The 20,393-nt window shown below is 45.4% G+C and overlaps 1 protein-coding gene across 1 annotated transcript; it reads right to left on the bottom strand.

Moving 5' to 3' along the window:
• Positions 1-3,869: 3,869 nt before the first annotated feature.
• On the bottom strand, positions 3,870-18,429 carry LOC122368079 (peptidyl-prolyl cis-trans isomerase H-like). Its single transcript, XM_043341709.1, has 2 exons — positions 18,306-18,429; positions 3,870-4,212 (listed from the first exon to the last, which is right to left on the bottom strand). Exons 1-2 carry the CDS (start codon positions 18,336-18,338, stop codon positions 4,015-4,017), a joined length of 231 nt encoding a protein of 76 aa, XP_043197644.1. The 5' UTR covers positions 18,339-18,429; the 3' UTR covers positions 3,870-4,014.
• Positions 18,430-20,393: the final 1,964 nt, after the last annotated feature.

Below are 20,393 nucleotides of genomic sequence, written 5' to 3'. Positions count from 1 at the left end.
CAAGTTGTCGTGGTATGGTGTGAATGACGAGTGGTTTCGTAGCTATTTGACGGACCGTCAGCAGATTGTAAGAGGGGGCAAACGGACGCTGCCCGTGACGTGCGGCGTGACGTAGGGCTCAATAATTGGACCGATACTATTTATTTTATTTACCACTGATCTGGCAACACATTTGACTCACGGCATCCTCACTTCATACGCTGACGACACAGTCCATGTCGACTCTGGGTCCCCGGACGCGGCGGGTCTCGCCGATCTAAAAGCTAGATTAGAGCTGACAATGCGCGAACTGAACGTTCGCGTTCAAATTCCTTGAAATTGAATGAAAAGAAAACCAACTTCATCATGGTCGGGTCAAAATGCAACCTGGCTAAGTCCGCTGATTTTTGCTTTGATGTAAATCGTACCACCATAATCCGCTCTGATAAGATAAAAATTCTTGGCATTTTTCTCGACTCCGAGCTGACCTGGCACGCTCACACTGCAAGCGTGGTTCAGAGATGTAACAGAGTAGTGTCTCTGTACAAGTTCCGACACTATTTCAGTAAATCTACCTTGAAAATCATCGTTGAAGCCTATGTGTTTCCGCATATTACATATGGACTGTGCGTATGGGGCGGGGCCACCAAGAGCCAGATAAACAAAATTAAAAAAATTATAAATTTCGCGGCAAGAGTAGTCACAGGCTGCAAAAAGTATGAACACATCACACCAGCTTTGGCTCATCTGGACTGGTCAAGGATTGAGACCCTGGTGGCGCTCCGTGACGTCACTAAGGTGTACAAGGCGCTACAGATGGACGGGGCTCCCCCTGAGATCAGTGGCCTTTTCACCGCTCGCGCTGCAGTCTCCGCGAGAAACACGCGCTCCGCGGAACGCGGCTGTCTACACCTTCGTAGGTATCGCCTGGCTTCAAGCCAACGCACTTTCGCGTACAGGGCTGCTGCCGGCTGGAACCGTCTCAGCGATTCCATACGCGGCTCCGCGACCCTGAGAGGCTTCAAAACTGCTGTCCGCGAGCTGCGGTGACGATGCCGGCTCTCTGCTCCTCGGATACATTTTAATGCACTTTTATAGGTACATTTCTATTTCAATAGCATGTATCAGTATAGTTTGCGATAAAATATTGCTGGCATTTGTGGCGATGTGCCCATGTAGTGTTATATTTGTCATTGACGCGACACCTGAAAACCCACCATGTGGACGGTCTCAATACACTTACTACTACTACTACTACTACAACATGTGCTGGGACCCTCAGAGGCACACCTGAGTCGTGACCCCTAAACTGCAGGCTTGGGCTCAGCAAAATCTGTCGCCTCAAAAGCTCGGCTGAGCTATCAGAGGCCTAAGGTTCTCAGAAATATTTGAAGGTATCCTCAAAGATCCGTGTGGCCCTTCAGAGGTCTACGCATGTGTAAGGTCCTCAAAGATCCCTGTATGGGCCCTCAGAGAATATGAACACCAGTGAGACTCTCAGAGGCCGGTTTGGGCCCTCTGAAGGCTTCTTAGAGCTCAGTGGAGCTCCTTCGGAGCCTGTGTGAAAAGCAAGCAGTCATGAGCCCTGTGGCACTTGAACGGTACTTGAGTCTGTCGCAGACATTTGACGAGAGTTGAGAAAGGCCCGAAGATTCAGTGTTACGCTTTGAACGCTAATTTTGTATCAGCACTTCAAAACTTATGAAAATCAGCTATAAAATGTAATAAAGAACCAACGAGAAACGATCAGCACCCCGAAAAACCCCATAGCAGCCACGCTTTACGACTTTCTAACAGGTCCCGATTTTCCCGACTTTTGGGTCATTGACCTGACCTGGAAGGTCAACCGATGACCTAGGACATTAAAATTGGGTATAATTGGCTTCCTCTCGTCACGGGCAACACGCTTATTTTTTCCGCGAAGCTCTAGCTCGATCAGGGGTGAAACGGCAAGGGGGGTCCAACGGGCCCCCCTTATACGTTCGCGGCTGGAAAAACACCAGCCAGCGTGCAAGGTGATTGGCCGCTCTAGCAACTTCCTTAACAGTGAGACGAACTGACTGACTGACTGACTGACTGACTGACTACATGTGTGCTACTTGAGGAGAGATTGTGCTAATGTGAAATATAATTCCTTTTCAACTCGACGCACGTGTATTTAAAATATGGCGTACGGTGTCATACAGAAGGAATATTTTCATGCCTGTAAATATCTTCCATTAAAAATGTAATATCAAGAATCTAGATAAATCGATGATTGCAAAGTTAACCATTGGCTCATAAAATGACATAACAGAACTCAAAACCAATATAGGTATTATGTTGGAACTCTTAATGGGAGCCCAAATTAATAGCATACAAAGGTAAGCCCGCACTTCAGACTGCTCTGGGAGTAGTCGTAACTTCACAATACCTTCATGATCGTAACATTATCGGAAGATTGGACTTAAGATGTCCCGACGTGAATCGCACTTACGATCGTCGTACAACAAATGCCTACGACCAAAATTTTGATCGTAAGATAAATCTTAAATGTCTGCGATGTCAACGTGAATACCAAATCATCGTACGACGAAAAGCGATCGAACGATAAATCTTACGAAAAATTCCGACGTGAATACGGGCCCTGCTATGCATCATGATCATTTCTGCTCAGGTCATCACCTTGAACATAGGCCAAATTTTTCAAATGACCTTTTAAGTTTTAAGATCAACTTTTGATTCATTCGGAACGTTTCGATAAGAGGAACACGATGCTGATAAAATTAATTCCATGCAAGTTTTAAGCTAAAAGCTATCAAGTTATTTTGAAAAAAAACAATTGGTGTTCTCATAATTCCGATGTCATTTACATGCTAAGCCGTTGACTTTAGCAAAATCTGACAACATTTTTCAAAAATAGCGGTAAAAGAGGTGCTTGTTTTGTTTGGTTAGGCTCTTTCAGTCGATTTCAGAGCGGAAGGATGACAGGAATTAGGGGAGACATGGGTCTGGGCGGGAGTCCTGGACCTGGTGCTCCGCTGGGGGCCGAGCCTATCAGGTGGGTTTGATTGCCCTGACACATGGATAGCCCTGGGCGGTGTTTCACGGCCCAGCGCTGCAGCACGCTACGCTGCACTGCTGCATTGTTGCGGCGGTTGATGTGAATTCAGCTAGACGCTCCAGCGCGTCGCGAGCTTCCGAGTCTGTTGATGTTCCCATGAAATTGGAAACCAAATGCACCGCTGCGCGCAACGCACCCCATCCAAGCAAAATTTTACCATCGATGACCTCTGGTGACATGACCTCTGAGCCCATCTAAAATTTACCGAAGTGTTTCTGTTATTACTTTTGACGCTTTTACGAACACCAATTACATGCCCAAAGCTGAGTTATAAGAAGATGTTCAATCCCCTTTCCCTTCCAACAGGGCGTGAGAATCTAGGCATTCCAGTGGGGCACGGGCTAACACAGGAACTATCTCATAATTATTGTAGCCATTAACATCTACTGCCATTCTTCAACACCGGTTTCGCTGCGCTGAGCGGTGGCCGTCCCGTTTGTTGGATTCTACAGCTGGCTGGCGGAAAGCGTTAGCCGCCCGCCCACCGCCGCGGGCTGGACCGAGCGGTCCCGCTGACCCTACCTGACCTGATACCGGCGCGAAATGGGACAGGCAGACGGGGGTTCGGCTCAGCGGAGGCAGTGCCCACTGGTGGTGGCGACTTTTTTAATAGACCTACTGTACTTCGAGTCGACACTAGGATAACTCGCCACCCGGCCGACCCTTGTAGGGTCGCCAAGCGTCAAGTGCCGTCCCTCGGGCGGAACTAGACCCACGTGCTGTTTTTAATGTCGCGGAAGGAATGTTGTCTCAAATGTTCATTCAACAACACCGACCGTCAATAAAGTCAACATGGCCTCGTGGTATTTATGTTACGTATGACATGACACTCAGCATGACACGGACACTCAGCATGACAGGGACACGTGATGGTGACACAACCAATGAGCGGTAGCGCGGGAGTGGAAGAAGGGGATGCGGCCGCGGCCCACTCACATTTGGCCGCACTGTGACACTACCACAGGTATTTTGGGCTTGTTGTTGGGCCCAGTGGGCACGTTCTCGATCTTCCGCATCACCAGCAGGCCGTCAATGACGCGGCCAAACACCACGTGCTTGCCATCCAAGAAGTCGCACTTGGCGCAAGTGATGAAGAACTGGCAGCCGTTGCTGTCCCTGCCGCTGTTGGCCTGAGAAGGACAAGAGCAGGACTTGGTCACGTCAATTGAGCGAGCTCCCGATTAAAGTGACCGTCTCACCTTGATATTGAAATTGAGCTGATATACCCGAGTTATTGTGGAAATCGAGAAAATGTCGGTGGTGGTATTCAATTGGCTCCTTTTTCACCGTTTTGCGTTGTTCGATGGTCAATCATCGTAACTATTTCGGCATCAGTTTAAGAATGCATCATTGACCGGGGACGCATGAGCAGAGTAAATGCGCATTACAAAAGGATCACAATGCTGGGCGAAGAGGAAAATCCGTTCCTGCTACGCATTTACTTGAATCCGGCAGGCATTCAGACTCAGTCCTTCAGAATGACCCATCGGCGATGTTCATCACTGTTTACTCGGGTAACCGGTCCGGATTACATTAAACCATTCTGTATGTACAGTGGCCGCAAAAAATCTTGACATGGGGAAAATGCAGTGGAAATTGAATGATTGAATATGTCAGTTTGTACATCTGGTATCTCCTGTATCAGAGGTATGTATGTACCATTAGACTTATTGTCACGTGGCCAGAGAGCAGTTGCCAATTGCTTCCGAAAAACACCCGAAAGTGGTCTCTTAGAAGACTCAGCATAAAGTGGTGGGTGGTTATTGACAGGGTGTTTTCCCGAGTTGCCCTGATTTGTTTTGCCATTCGGATGAGGTAGGTAATTCGTAATAAAACGAAGAAATGGGGCGTAAGAAACTCCTGACGCAGAGAAGTCTCGGGCTTTGACCCTGTTAGAGGTAGCCATATCTGTTATTCGAGTAGCAGCCCAACTGAAAGTGTCTAGACATAAGACAGGCCTTTTCGATACCTTTTTCAGGTCATACATGGCCTGTCTAGACACTTTCAGTTCGGCTGCTACTCGAATAACAGATATGGCTACCTCTAACAGGGCCAAAGCCCGAGACTTCTCTGCGTCAGTGAGTTTCTTACGCCCCAGGTCTTCTTTTTATTACGAATTACCTACCTCGCCCGTATGGCAAAACAAACAAGGGAAACTCGGAAAAACATCCCGTCAATAACTACCCAGGGTATATAGAACAACGGGTACGCCAACGACGCGGAAAGCGCCCATTTTACCTGGACGAGTTACAGGGTAGGTGATTTTTTTGTATATGGAAAAATAGAATATTTGATTATGACGAGTAAAGTCAAATTCATAAAGCAGTTATTTTTAAATTATATGTACCAGAAATAACATACTAACCTCAGTTTAAAACATAGTCTAAAGTTAGTTGAAAGGGCATAGTTGATTAAAATTAAAACGCACACGTAAATTTGCACACGTTTCATGACGCCAAAACGAGAAATAAACTCATTTACAAGAACATTAAAACGCCTTTTGGGCGAAGAACGAGCGAGCGAGTAGTGCCCTGCACGTGCGCAAAGGCGAGAGGGTACTTCCAACGGGCTTGTGCAAAGCACCCTTCTAACCGGTCGCTAGCGGTGTGCCAAATTTGAACGCAATCGGCCCAGCCGTTCCTGAGATCTGGAAGCGGCATTCTGCACGTGCGCACGTGCAAGCGGGGTCCAAACTGACTTTTGCACGGCACCCTACTAACCGGTCCCCAACCCTGTACCAAATTTGAGCGCAATCGGCCCAGCCGTTCTTGAGATCTGGAAACGCCCCCTGCACGTGCGCACGTGCAGTAGCACCCCAACCGTAACACATGCAGATGAATTATCTGATGGAGACCTAACTGTGTACCGAGTTTCAATTCAATCGGCCCAACCGTTGTGCCGTTATTGAGGTTGCAATTTTGGGGTTCTTAAAAAATGTCCAACTTTACCACGCGCCACGTGCGGTGGTTGGCAAGAACGCATGGTGGCTATCACACCACAGAACTTTTCGTCCAAGTGACATTCAGTAAAGAAGACCGCTTGTCAATCGGATGTCCGGTTCCTAAGATATTAGCTTTTGAAAAGCGGCCGGCCGGCCGCTCATACTCAGGATTTTCCCTTAATTCAGTATGAACTCACTCGCTCGCTGCGCTCGCTCGCTCGTAATTAGATGGAAGGAATCGATGGAAGTCAGAAATGACGCAGCTGCTCCATTCTTAAAACGTGTTTGCAAGAAGGATTTACGCGACGCTAGCGACATCTATTAATGTAAGCCGGGACGCTGATATTGGCCAATTGAGTCCATGAGCTAGTGTCCCAAAAAATTTTGATTTGGGTGGGAAACGACACCCAAAGTAGAATAATTTTCCACTCTCACCTCCTGTTTTCCAGAGAAATTTTCCTCTCCCAATTTTACCAAGAAAGAGCATCTGCAATTTAGAGATTGCAATCCCGGGATCCCGGCGGGATTTTAATCCCCCATCCCGATCCCGAAATTTCGCCACTCCCGGTCCCGGGATCCCGACGGGATTTTAATCCACCATCCCGATCCCGAACTTTCGCCAATACCGGGATCCCAAAAAATCAGTTTTTCACCCAAAAAAGGAATACCTACTGCCGCTGCATGAGTCACGCTCAAACGGTGTACAATACTGCGTGACATTAAGCGGATTACCTATTTATTTGGCATCCCATCCTAGCCTTCCACAATCGACCGTGTTTGTGCTCCTCCCCCCCCCCCCCCGGGAATCACCCACAGCGGTTAAGCTACTTGAATGCGCACAAAAAAGGGTCCTCGAACGCCGAACGATCGCAGCATCAGTGCTGCAGTATCTCCATTAGGTCACGGATCGTTCAGTGATCCTGAATTGTCCGTGGCCAGAACAAAAGAGGTCAGCAAGACAGTCGTTGAGCTCGTGTCGCAGGAGGATGTACCTGGGCCCAATCTTATAAAGGTTGTGCTACAAATGCCGTACTATCATTCCACGACACTCTATTTACGGCACCTATTCACGCAATCTTATAAAGAGAATAGTATGGCAATTCTATTCACGCCATTTTGCCCCCGGTACAAATCAACGCCATCAGGAAACACGCAACGTGATTGGTCAATGTCTTGTCGCCGTCGCTATTGGAAATTATGCGTACTGTTTGCAAACAGCAAAAGTTATGTGTTTTATTTTTTATGGGTTTATTTCTTTTAGAGACACACATATGTGTAATGAATAAATTATTTATGGAAAACGTGATAGCAAACTATGGAAAACACTAACATGCTTGAAGAATTCTCCTGAAAAGTGGATTGCCGACCAAATAAATTTCAGCGTGGTCATTCTCGCGCTCAGAAAATCGAGTGAATAAGTGTTCTTCCAGGGTATATTGAATTAGGGGTAGGGTAGGACCAAGTTTAGTAGGCATGATCTCAGCAATTATCTTGTTTTATATGGCGGCTTTCATTATCACAATATTATTTTTGATATCATGAAGTTTGTATATCTCGGTTTTACGAAAAATAGACCCCGTTTCCATGGGCATCACTGATCCGGATCAGTGCCTCGTAAGGGCTTAGGCTGCCCATGGAAACACCCGTAATCCCTTACCGCTGATCCGGATTATAATCCAGTTTCGAAAGAAGCTGAGACGTTACGATAGGGATTAATGTGTGACTTTTTAATTTTCTCATTTTGATTTTAATTGTCTTAACCCTCGCCCGTGAACGGCGATCTGCCACCTTCGCCCATGCAGGGGGGGGGGGGTTGGTGCGACCCCCCCTTGGCGTTTGAAAACGGAGCGTCGTAGAGCTTAGCGGAAAAGACCAACGGATTGCTCTCGCCGAGATCTCGCGATTGGTGGTATATTTTTTGGTCCTAGGTCAACATTTGACCTACTTTTGACCGGTCAAAGGTCAAATTTTCGGAAAAAATAGACTTTTTCAACTTTCCGCGGCGATTGCGGCAAAACGGTCGGAGATATCGACTTGAAACCTTCACTATCGTGTTCCTTGATCAATTCTCTATCGTTTGGTATGTATTTCGTTTCCCTAGCTCTAAAAATGGCGGGTTGGGAGCGCCGGAAGTCGGCAAGGTCACAGTCGGCGGCAGAAATTCGAAAAATCAGAATTTAAATTTTTGAAATCTGATAGTATTTTTGGATTTGGGAGGTCCATTTGCTCCCTATAGAAGCTAATATTGCTGCATATTCCCATTGAGGTGACAAGAATTAGCAAAATAGTGGTTCGGGCGCTTTTCAAAAATAGTACCGGACGCTGTTCCTCTTGTGACGTCATAGCTCCGTGACCTGACCTGACCCGGTCAGGTTTCTTATACCATATAATAGCCAATACTTGCCCCAACATGCATGGGAAGTTTCATCACGATCCATCAACCGATGTCCGTACCATGGGCAGGAAACCTCGGGCGTTGGCACTCAGTTTGCGAAAATCCGGCCGGAGGCTGTTCCCTTTGTGACGTCATAACTCCGTGACCTGACATGACCTGGTCAAATTTTTTTTTAGCAAAAGATGCGCAAGGTTTGCTCCATAAGGTACCCAAAATTTGGCGGCGCTGCGCGCCGCCGTTTTTGCACTATTTCCGAAAAACCTCGGGGGGGGGGGGGGGTTGCACCAACCCCCCCTACATGGGCGAGGGTTAATGGGCCTGGATGCATATATCACATTAGAAATATTTTATTTAAATTGTACTTTTATTAGAATGATATGTTTCAAATTTGGGCTATATTATTTAAGATTTAAACCATTGGAGGTATTTGTTTGTGCATTTCTCCTGCACGGTGTCAAGCATTCCATTGCGCAACAGCATCCACCCATCAGTTATCTTGCTAGACCTTTTGTGCCAATATTCTAAATCTATTTGTTGGTGTTATATGGCAAATTAATTTTGCAATCTTTTCCAGCATTGTTCATTACCCGTGTGATCCCTTACAGCACAAATGCAAACTTTCTCGATGTTGCATCATTTGCCTGTCAACTATTGCCACATAAATTTAGGACCCCGGTGGTCGAATGCTGCGGTGTCGCAGCGGTATGTTTTTCGCTTTGTGAGGCAAAGGTCTCGGGTTCGAAACTCGGGGTCGCCCGAAACGTTTTCGGAAGTAATGAAAGACGAATGAATTGCTATGTAAATTTATTTGTTTATTATTATTTTTTAACATGAATCGAACTGAAAAATGAGTTATTGATTTGTAGAGAGTTTGGAAGATTTTCCCAATAGCCGAGTTTGTCGGTATGATAAAAGAAAGCCAATCTTCAGGACGGAAGATCCTTGTCGATTTTTGCATAAGACCAGGCAAAAATGTTAGCTGGACTTTTATTAATTGCCAAAGTGCGCCATACTCGTCTCTCCTAAGCCGATCAGTAGCGGCTGAGCCTGAAGGCCTGGCTACACTATGCGTTTTTCCTTCGTGCGTTTTTTTGCGTGTTTGCGTGTTTTGCGTGATATCGTTTTAGAAAAAAGAACGATATTACGTTTTTGTGATGTTTTTCACCTTAAATTTTAGTTACATAAGAGTTATATTAGCTTTTGTATATAACCAAAGTAAAAATTATATTGTTTATAACTTTTTTCCTAGAACGATATTACGCAAAACACGCAAACCCGCAAAAACGCACGCAGAAAACGCATAGTGTAGCCAGGCCTTGAGCTCTTATTTCACTGATCCGGATAAGTACCAGCTTTGCCCATGGAAACGGCCCCGGTCATCCGGATCAGTAGCAGCCTCACTGATCCGGATACGAATCCCTTTGTCCATGGAAACGTAGTCATAGTAGGGCAACAAAGATAAATTTCGCGAAAAAATAATTTTAGTTGGAAACACCCATTCTGGTATGCAAAATTCAGTATGAAGCCCAGTATGGTGACCTTCTACATTTTTTGGTGGTGACCTATTTCGTACGTAATCACCGAACAACGAACGCTCTTGTGATACACATCGACGAACAAGGCCACCTTCCGAACTGGAACGCAGCAGAAGTTCTCCACAGCGACTTGAGCAAGACCCAGAGGTGGATGTTAGAGGCGGCCTACATCCAAACAGAAGACGCTACCAACATATCAACGGGCTTCTTCAAACTGCACAAGGTGGTAGCACAGAAGATAAAAGAAGAAGGCATAACGAGACGACGCATCACGTAACGAAACTCATTCGAGCGATTTTCGATTCGTTCTGAACAAAAGTGGTCTTGACCAAAAAGTGTGATATGCATTGTAACAAAATATTCAAAAATGTGTTTCTTATTTTGTTGGCTATGGCCTATGAGAACTGCATTCCCATGGCTAAGCAGTAAACAGCGAAACGTCGGGAGTTTAAGTGTTTTTTACAACGTAATGAGCGACGGAACGGCCTTGCTGACATTTGCATTTTTACACATGTCAAATAATTATATTAAATTGAAAAACACTTCAGAAGTCGCAGATAGTAGACGATTTAATCTACAAGATAGCATCTCGCTTTTTTGTATCTGGTCATGTATCTTCATAACACCCTCTCAAATATAGTCAATTTAGCATTAAAGTCTATGGATTTAGAAGAATTTTCATATCCGACTAGATTTGGGCTACCATGTCTGTTGACCGGGGGCCGGTTTCTTCTACTTATCATTTGCATTTATTTGCTGTTAAGGCATTGCAATAAATTTATTAATTCCCTCCAGTGCACATGACGACGAGGAGGGAGATGATAACAACTGTAGTTCAATGACGCAATATCCTACTATCAGCTCATTGGACAAAAGGTTATTCTGCAATGTAATTGGCTACCGGAATACACTGACGTCTTAAATTTGTTGACACCGATTTGGTCGATGTGCATATGACATTGTAAATAAACCAGCACTCAGCAGTCAAATTCGTTGCAATAAAAGGCCACTGATTGAAGGATATTTTTGTATAACGGGGAGGGTAAAATTCGCTACTTAGTCAATCAAAATGAAGCTACCCAACCAATTTCTAATTTCGTGGTGTCATTTTGAAGAACTTATCACGGGTTCAAATTCTGACAACTTTTAACTATACCAGTAAAACGCCTTTTGGGCGAAGAACGATCGAGCGAGATAGTGAGCCCTCCACGTACGGAAGGGCGAAAGATACTCCCAACGGGCTTGTGCAAAGCACTCTTCTAACCGGTTGCTAGCGGTGGCCGGTGTGCCGAATTTGAACGCAGTTGGCCCAGCCGTTTCTGAGATCTGGAAGCGGCTTTCTGCACGTGCGCACGTGCAAACGGGGTCCAAACTGACTTTTGCACGGCACCCTACTAACTGGTCCCCAACCGTGTACCAAATTTGAGCGCAATCGGCCCAGCCGTTTTCGAGATCTGGAAACGCCCCTTGCACGTGCGCACGTGCAGTAGCACCCAAGCCGCAATACATGGGAATGCATTGCCTGGTGGGTGCCTACCTGTATGCCAAGTTTCAGCGAAATCGCCCCAGTAATTACCGAGTTATTAAAATGGGAACAAATTTGACACCTCTTATTGTTGTATTTTGCACGTGCACTAGGGGTGACCCACATGCATCGAGAGTATCCTATTTTTGGTAGAAGGGATGCAGCTACCCTATAAAAATTACCGCAAGACAATCGCTCAAGCCGCTGCTGAGATATGGGCCTCTCAAAATCATTACTTTTGCAAAACTGCTTGTACACCCTCGACTTTTCGCGTGGCACGTGCCACGACGGTCACTGAGATGTATCAAAAGTAGTTAATTACGGGGTAGAAGGGATGGGGCTATCCAACAAAAAAGACCGCAGGCCAATCGGTTCAGCGGTTGCTGAGATATAAGCCTCTCAAAAGCGTTACAGGCCGGGCCGGGCCTGGCCGCTCATACTGAGATTTTCCCGTTATATTGAAAAGACTTCGCTTCACTGACGCTCGCTGCGCTCGCTCGCTCGTAATCAATCCAGTAATTGACTCAAAATCAGGAAAAAAAACAAGAAAATGGCAACATATGATTTTCGAGGCCTACTTTATTCAAAACTAAACAACGAGAACAGTTCTAAATGGAAGTGGTTTTAACTGATTTGCATTGCTAAGAATATGATTGAAAATGTTTGAGGAAACAGTACTTTTTTCAATTTGCCACCTTACATTCATATTTGTGGCTGGGATCCGAAAACACCCAAAGACACCCAAACATCTAGTGCGTTTTCTGGGAAATTGGTAGATGGATATGTTTGAGCAGTGGTATACATATAGTTAATTACACTATTTCTACGATTTGTATACCTACCTTTATTTAGCATAATTATCGCAAATAATGCCAAAATGCTCCGATAATGCTTTCCATATATTGAGCTTCGATTGCAATTTTGACGCAAATGAGACAGGCGCCGCAGTCGCCTTTTTATTTTACCGGAGTGGTTGTTTATTGTTATCTATGCAGTTACGCAAGGTAGGTGCATGTATTTATCTTGGCAATATCTGTGCATTGTACCAATAACAAGTGGTGAGGTTGTTACAACAACATATATAATCATAACAAGTGGTGAGGTTTTATCCGTCTATTCATAATGCTGCAACCAACTTTTGAAGATGGCCATCTCCCGACTACCATACAGCTATTTACTAAAGACTGTTTTATTCAGTTGAAGAAAAAAACTTTTATAACTCATAACATTGACCACAGCAATCATAAAAGCATCCATCATTTGACAATTGATGGCTGGTTGAGGAATGGTGGTGGCTGGTTCAGGAATCAAGATTCATAATCTTCTTCAATCCTTTGGTTACTTAGGAATCAGGATTCCACAAAGAGAGAAGAGGTTGCTGAAACAAACAGAAAGGGTTGTCAGTAGGCATGATCATGAATGTTATATGTATACTTTGCTGATTGGCTCTTAGTCCACTTGGTTACCTTATGTATGAGAACAAGCCCCCATCCTCCCACTTTTTTAAAAGTCATACAGCTTTCCATTTCCCAATATTTTTTTAGGGGTACCTATATTATGGACAATTTTCCGCTCTCACCCCACTTTTTAGCGAGGAATTTTCCACTCCGACACCCTCGCCAAAAAACAACTTTGGGACGCAGGGGCATGAGCAGTATCAGTGATGTACGCCTGTACAGGGTTGAGGCAATATGGGCATGAACTTGTTCTCTCATGGAGGAGCTTTTGGTACATCGGGCAGCGCCCAATGCTTTTGGACCTATTATGACCTCTGCATCGAAAAACGCTAGATAGAAAGGTTGTAGGGAAAGCTTGAGGCTACCTTTCCCCACAATAAAATTGGCACTTTCTCTTTTGGGTTACATGTGAGGCTCGCTTGAAAAAGGTCGATTTAACATGGGACCCCTATGTGGTGGTAGTTTTTGATCGCCCATTTGGCCTTATGCTACCAACTGTTACTGGCTACCCCTGATAACCACCCACCACTTCATGCCGGCCCCCGGTCAACAGACATGGTAGCCCAAATCTAGTCGGATATGAAAATTCTTCTAAATCCATAGATAGATACGTTTCTTCGGCTACTAGTCGTTTATTGCTTTCGTTTCGAATTTTCGACCTTCGCATCGAGGTCGTTGTCAAGAAACATATAACAACGACCTCGTTTCGAAACGGTCGTTTCTTGACAACGACCTCGATGCGAAGGTCGAAAATTCGAAACGAAAACAATAAACGACTAGTAGCCGAAAAAACGTACAGTCCACAGCAGAAATAATGTGGGGTTTCAGTCATTGGTATGTTCTGCTTCGGAAGCTTAGGAACGATTAGCCAGACTACAATGAAACTTTGAATGTAGCTTATATGTATCGTCACCCTTGCAGCTGCAACTTTAGCTATTGACATCTTCTTTTCGATCACTCCGCATTAAACAATCGCCAGTCAAAGCCAACCGTTGAGATTGGTAAAACCCTACATTACTTAAGCGGTGGGCTGTACCTACCTTGAATTAAGATGTCTAGTCGTAAAAGCTTAAAATCATAAATCCATAGACTTTAATGCTAAATTGGCTATATTTGAGAGGGCTTAATGAAGATACATGACCAGATACATAAAAAAGTGAGATGCTATCTTGTAGATTAAATCGTCTACTATCTGCGACTTTTGAAGTGTTTTTCAATCTGAGGTACAGAAATCGTGTTCCCAAGAGACTGAAAGTAACCATGCTTTACATTAGACCCAATGGCAAAAATTCGGAATCTGACGAAATTGGCCATTTTTACGTCTGATTTATGATTATTCTTAACAGGATATATAAAAAACCCGAGATGCTATCAGGTGGGAAATTTCATTGTCTATTATCGCTTTATGAAGTCTTTTTCGATCTGAGAACGGCAAATCGTGTTCTCAAGAGACTGAGAGCAACCTTGCTCTACAGCAAGACAATGGCAGAATTCTAATGTTTTATGGAAGATATCTTAGGTGATAATAACCTTACTACTAATTGCAATGCTTCATTGGAAAGCTCAACACTAGCACTATCATCGGTCTTGCATTGCTATTTCACAGAACAACAAGAAATAACGCTTTGAAGCCTTTGAATATTGACTTACTTTTCATCAACGGGCTCGATCCCCATGACCACCAATAATTTTCCGGGAAGTCAGGATTTTGCAGATATTTAAGCAGAATTGCAGAGCTGTGTTAAAACTACGGCACTTAAATACACATTTTAACCCGGCGGCCGCTGGGCCTCCGCGCCAACCGTCGGCAGCTGGGGGGGGGGCATGTAGCTGCCCCCCTTTACTTCTGCGACGATATCGTCGCACCGCGAAGAGATAGAGAAGCGAAACTTTGCACACATCTTTCTGAATACCTAGCCGAGGTTGTGTCCAAATTTGGTGTCGATCCCATTTGAAATGACGTCACAGTGACGTCATAAGTTAAATTATAGCTTTGCGACTCTCATATTCCTCACGATACATCAGATATATGGGACCGAATATAAAGGGTCGATTATTGGTCAGAAACTAGATGGAAGTGTAGTTAGATGTTTTAGGATGACACCAGGTGCTGTCTTGTTGATTTACAGTTGAGTTTCATGCTCAGCGTCATTAGAAACGGTCCATATCGGATCGGAAAACGACAAAACTTTATGACGTCACTGTGACGTCATCTTAGAGGTGCTACAACCACCAAACTTTCTTCAAACATTGCCTAGGTATTCATTTGAAGCTATGCCAAGTTTGACGTTCGTAGCTCATCAGGTTTCGGAGATATTTCACAAAACGTAAAGGGGGGGGGGGACTTTATGCCGCCCCCCCGCGGCTCGTGGGTTAACACGCGCAGTGGAAGGGGGGGGGGGCGGATTTCGCCCACCCCTCCTGTTTTTCGCCAATAACTCGCGCCGCAAGCATAATATCAATGTGAAATTTCGGCTACCTGTCCAGAATTTAATTGCGGATCTTCTCGTGCAAGAAGTAAGAAAATCGGTTCACAACTTTTCTAGTAATAGCGGTGTAAAGTCAAACATCCTGCCGCCGCGGCGGCGCGGCGGCACGGCGGCCGGCGCTAGCCGTTACGCGCCGCCTGAATTGTAGGCTGTGCCGGGGCGGGACGGTTCCTTCTTTACATCGCGCTCCTTACCGCTGATTATATTAGATTCGCGTCAAATTCGGTGAGAAGACTGAGAAATGTACAGGCAATCATATGGTCAAAGAATTTTGAAAATCGGCCGGTAACAACTTGAGTTATGAGTGTGTAAACACAAAACTGTGATTGCCGCGTTTCCCGCGTCGGCCGATGCCGCTTCAGCCGGCGACATCTTACCCTTAGCAGGCTTCTAACTGCCATATTTATTGTTGGATTATCTAGAAATTCACCATACATACTCACAAATGTTTGCTCTTTCGTATAGTGAAGGATTTAAAAAAATCGACCGGTAACTTTTTGAGTTATCGGCGTGTAAACGAAAAAAAGTCGCTAATATGGCAGATTTGACCACATTTGACCTCATTTGACCTTGAAGATATTGACCTAGGGTCATGAAATTCACACACAACAGAGTTCCCCATGGCCCCCACCTACCCTCCAAATTTCGTCTTTCTAGCTCCAGTGGGAGCTGAGATTTTAGGGGGGGCGACATCCGCCCCCCCCCCTTCCACTGGGCGTAGTACTCGCAACCCTTCCACTGCGCGTGTTAAGACCCTGTTAGCGCGAATGTATGTATTTCAATGGACATTTATCCCGCCTGGGGGTCAATCTTTCATTTGGTCACCGGTACTACTGGAGGGAGATTTTCGGGGGCAACGCAACCCAAAATAGGAGTGTGTAAGACATGAAAGGGATATAATGAATGGAGATGGACGAATCTTAGGTTAACCCGCACCGGGCCGGGGGGAGGGGGTGTCTGAACACCCCTCCTCCTGGGCCATCTAGCGACACGCGGTAAGCGGCATTCGAAAGAGCGTCAAAAATAATGACGGAAACACTTCAGTCATTTTTTTGGGTCAGGTCAAAGGTCAGGTCGCCAGAGGTCATCAAAGGTCAAATTTAGTCCATTTCAACAATTTTGGAAACTGCCAACGGCCAACTCGGGAACCAATAGAGCTACAGCGCCGCAGAAAAGCGCATTCGATAGCCCTTTTACAGACCTTTCTGAGTAATGTTCTCAGCTTTGACCTCAGGTCAAGGGTTTAGCCTCCAGAGGTCAAAAACTGCAAAAATAGCAGTTTTCACGAAAATGGTTTTTGGTCAATAACTTTTGACTCAAGACAGCCACGACATTACTTTTGGCAGAATCGTGTTCCTCTCGTCGAGACGCGTCGAATGAACTACTTGTTGACCTTGAAAGGTCATTTTGAAAATTTGACCTCAGGTCCAGGTCATGGCCTGACCGGAAAGGGTCATTTTGCATATCAGTCGATCCGTATCGTCGAGCTGAATACATCTGACGTGTTTTCATCGCCCTAGCACGTCTTTATCAAAAGTAACAGCCAAAAACTGCTGGTGACCGTTCATGACCTGAGATCAACTCAGGGGCACCCAGGGGGTCACAGGTGCATTTTTCCGATTCAGTGTGTCATGGTTACCTATGAATTGATGTTTGAGAGGGGTTTGAACATCATTCGTCCGAAAGAGGCGCATTTCAATTTTCTCCTATTGACTTAAAATGGAGAGAGAGGTCGCAAAATTGACCTGACCTTGGGTCACCGAATCGATATCAAAATTCCGAGATATAAATTTTGTACATACTGTTACTCTTATCAATCGCTGAAAGTTTCAATGCTGTAGTTTTAATGCGGTGAAAACCCTTACCCTCGCCAGTCGCCACAGCTCGGGCCGAGTGCATCCCTCCTCCCACCCAGCGCAACCCACACTCGAGTTGTAACGAGGGTGAGGGTATTCACCGTATCCGAACTTCAGGTCGCCTGGCTGAACCAATCTTGCCTGGTCCAGGTCGCCTGGCATCTTGAGACCAGGCCCATGTCACTCCACTTTTGATGACATCATAAGGGGGCCTCAGGACAATGAATGGCGCGGTGCGCCACAATCGCTCCCAAGCTACTTGCCAACAGCTGCCATTTTTGGAAATATTATTTTGAAATAAAGTTTCAAATAATGAAAATATTGTAATAAAGTTGTAGCTTAAATCTATATCATATCTAAAAACTTACTGAAATATGATTTATTCATAGTAAAAATATAAGCTCGATGCGTTTTTACGTTGCTTTCCTGCTGCTGCAGAGGGTTTCTAAATCGTCTATATCTTCAAAACCGGCCATTTCTTAGCATATTGCTGCTCTTTTTTGTCGCTGTAAAATTAGTTGGGCTTTCCATTGACATCAACGGTTGAGCGGTATGTGTAGAGTGTCATCAATAATCTTCAAATGAAGTTAGTCATTTTTACGTTGCAAAGGAATGGAGTACCCCTTGCGAGCATCAGGGGTGACGTCACTCAGGATCTGTCTCTGATTGGTCGGCGGGGGTGTGCCTATACCTTCTATAGATGGCCTTGCTTGAGACCAATAGTACCACTCAAGCTATCACGCATGTCCAATATTTTGTCGCCCGCAACACACTCATCCAGTGTTCCCCCCCGGGCCGATCGGCAGCTGACCACTGGGAGCTCACTCTCAGATCGTCCCTGGCCGTGCGGCGCGGATGGCACCGAGAACCGGCCCCGGCCGCTTAGACACCTCGGCCAATTTGGCACGAAAAGCAATAGAAGCTGGTGTGCAAGTGAGCAGGCGCTGGGTCAGTGCTGCGGTGCGAAAGTCAGCCATCGACACATTCGAGGTCAGCCATCGACACATTCGACAGCTATCACTCACCATGGACAGCAGTCCCGCTCCGTCGTGGCGCATTTTGAAGTTTTCGTCTGCGAACGCCGACCCGCCATAGATGCTGCAAACTCCTGAACCGTCGCCCTGCAAAATAGGCGAGCGGGCACTGCCTCAGCACAACAAGTCAAAACTCAGCTCGGACACTTGCTAAGCACAGCAGGGTCCAGTTCATATTGAAAACCCTGCTCACAGAGAGGAAAAATGACACCCTTTTCTGGATTTTCGGTCACGTCAAAAACGCGACCATGGGGGGTCAAAATAACACCCAATATGGGCGTCCTGACGCTGAAATATTGAGTCCTGGCACCTAAAACGGGTTTAACCCTCTCCCGCACATGGGGGGGGGGCGGTCGCCATCCCCAGGTAGTTTTTCGGTCGGAGAGGCCATCATAACCAAGCGTTTTCATTGTAGTTAATTCAATCTGATTAGTGTCATGCCATCTTACAAAACACTTACTCTTCACATTTACACCAAGTTTCCTGCAAAATCTTACCTTGAAACACTAGAAAAATCGATACAAAAACGACTCCCTCAAATGCTCCCTCAGAGCATACGAACCCGCGCCATTACGATCTACTTTCAAGTGGTCGGCCTCCGCCATGTGGACAATTGCTGCGCAGCAAATAAAAAACACAGCAAAATGGGGCAATGAGTGGTAGCCACGAAATTTAAAAGATATGTATAGATTAAAATACTTTGACATTTGGTGTTGTTTTTTTTGTGGTTTAACACACATCGTTTTTAAATGACTTGTATATTAGGGCATCGTATTAGCTAAAATAATGTCCCTAATGTTAAATTTTTAGCTGATTGTTTTGCAGCAGACAATGTTGTCAAATTAAAGCAAATTTAACACGCGCAGTGGAAGGGGGGGGGGCGGATTTCGCCCACCCCTCCTGTTTTTCGCCAATAACTCGCGCCGCAAGGATAATATCAATGTGAAATTTCGGCTACCTGTCCAGAATTGAATTGCGGATCTTCTCGTGCAAAAAGTAAGAAAATCGGTTCACAACTTTTCTAGTAATAGCGGTGTAAAGTCAAACATCCTGCCGCCGCGGCGGCGCGGCGGCCGGCGCTAGCCGTTACGCGCCGCCTGAATTGTAGACTGTGCCGGGGCGGGACGGTTCCGTCTTTACATCGCGCTCCTTACCGCTGATTATATTAGATTCGCGTCAAATTCGGTGAGAAGACTGATAAATGTACAGGCAATCATATAGTCAAAGAATTTTGAAAATCAGCCGGTAACAACTTGAGTTATGAGTGTGTAAACACAAAATTGTGATTGCCGCGTTTCCCGCGTCGGCCGATGCCGCTTCAGCCGGCGACATCTTACCCTTAGCAGGCTTCTAACTGCCATATTTATTGTTGGGTTATCTAGAAATTCACCATACATACTCACAAATGTTTGTTCTTTCGTATAGTGAAAGATTTAAAAAAATTGACCGGTAAGTTTTTGAGTTATCGGCGTGTAAACGCAAAAAAGTCGCTAATATGGCAGATTTGACCACATTTGACCTCATTTGACCTTGAAGATATTGACCTAGGGTCATGAAATTCACACACAACAGAGTTCCCCGTGGCCCCCACCTACCCTCCAAATTTCGTCTTTCTAGCTCCAGTGGGAGCTGAGATCTTAGGGGGGGGGGCGACATCCGCCCCCCCCTTCCACTGGGCGTAGTACTCGCAAACCTTCCACTGCGCGTGTTAAGCGATAAAAAATAGTTGGTTGTCAAGTTCAATGCAGTTCTACAGTACTTAACCTAACCAAATCTTACCTAACCTACTGATTTTTGCCTCCCGGGCATATAGAAATCTAATCTAACCTAACCTAACCTATCCTAACCTGATTTTTGCCTACCGAGCGAAACCTAACCTAACCTACTTATTTTTGCCTACCAGGCATAAAGAAACCTAACCTAACCTAACCTAACCTAACCTACTGATTTTTGCCTACCGGGCATAAATAAACCTAACCTAACTGTAGATGCCGTTTCTATGTCGGCGGCGTTATTCGTGACTGGCACGAGCTACACGAAATAAATTTTTGCTGAAGTAGAAAAGTAGGACGGAAATAA

Source organism: Amphibalanus amphitrite, unplaced genomic scaffold (genome assembly GCF_019059575.1).
Source record: "Amphibalanus amphitrite isolate SeventyFive unplaced genomic scaffold, NRLGWU_Aamphi_draft 000921F_arrow, whole genome shotgun sequence".
In the NCBI taxonomy this organism is placed as follows: Eukaryota; Metazoa; Arthropoda; class Thecostraca; order Balanomorpha; family Balanidae; genus Amphibalanus; species Amphibalanus amphitrite.
The sequence above is the reverse complement of the archived record's forward strand: the minus strand, read 5'-3'. Positions and strand labels throughout refer to the sequence as shown.

Excerpts from the sequence above, each read along its gene's own strand:
- LOC122368079 (XM_043341709.1), bottom strand. The coding sequence starts at position 18,338 with ATGCGCCACGACGGAGCGGGACTGCTGTCCATG. Across the intron at positions 4,213-18,305 it reads GAGCGGGACTGCTGTCCATG|GCCAACAGCGGCAGGGACAG; the intron begins GTGAGTGATAGC and ends TGTCCTTCTCAG.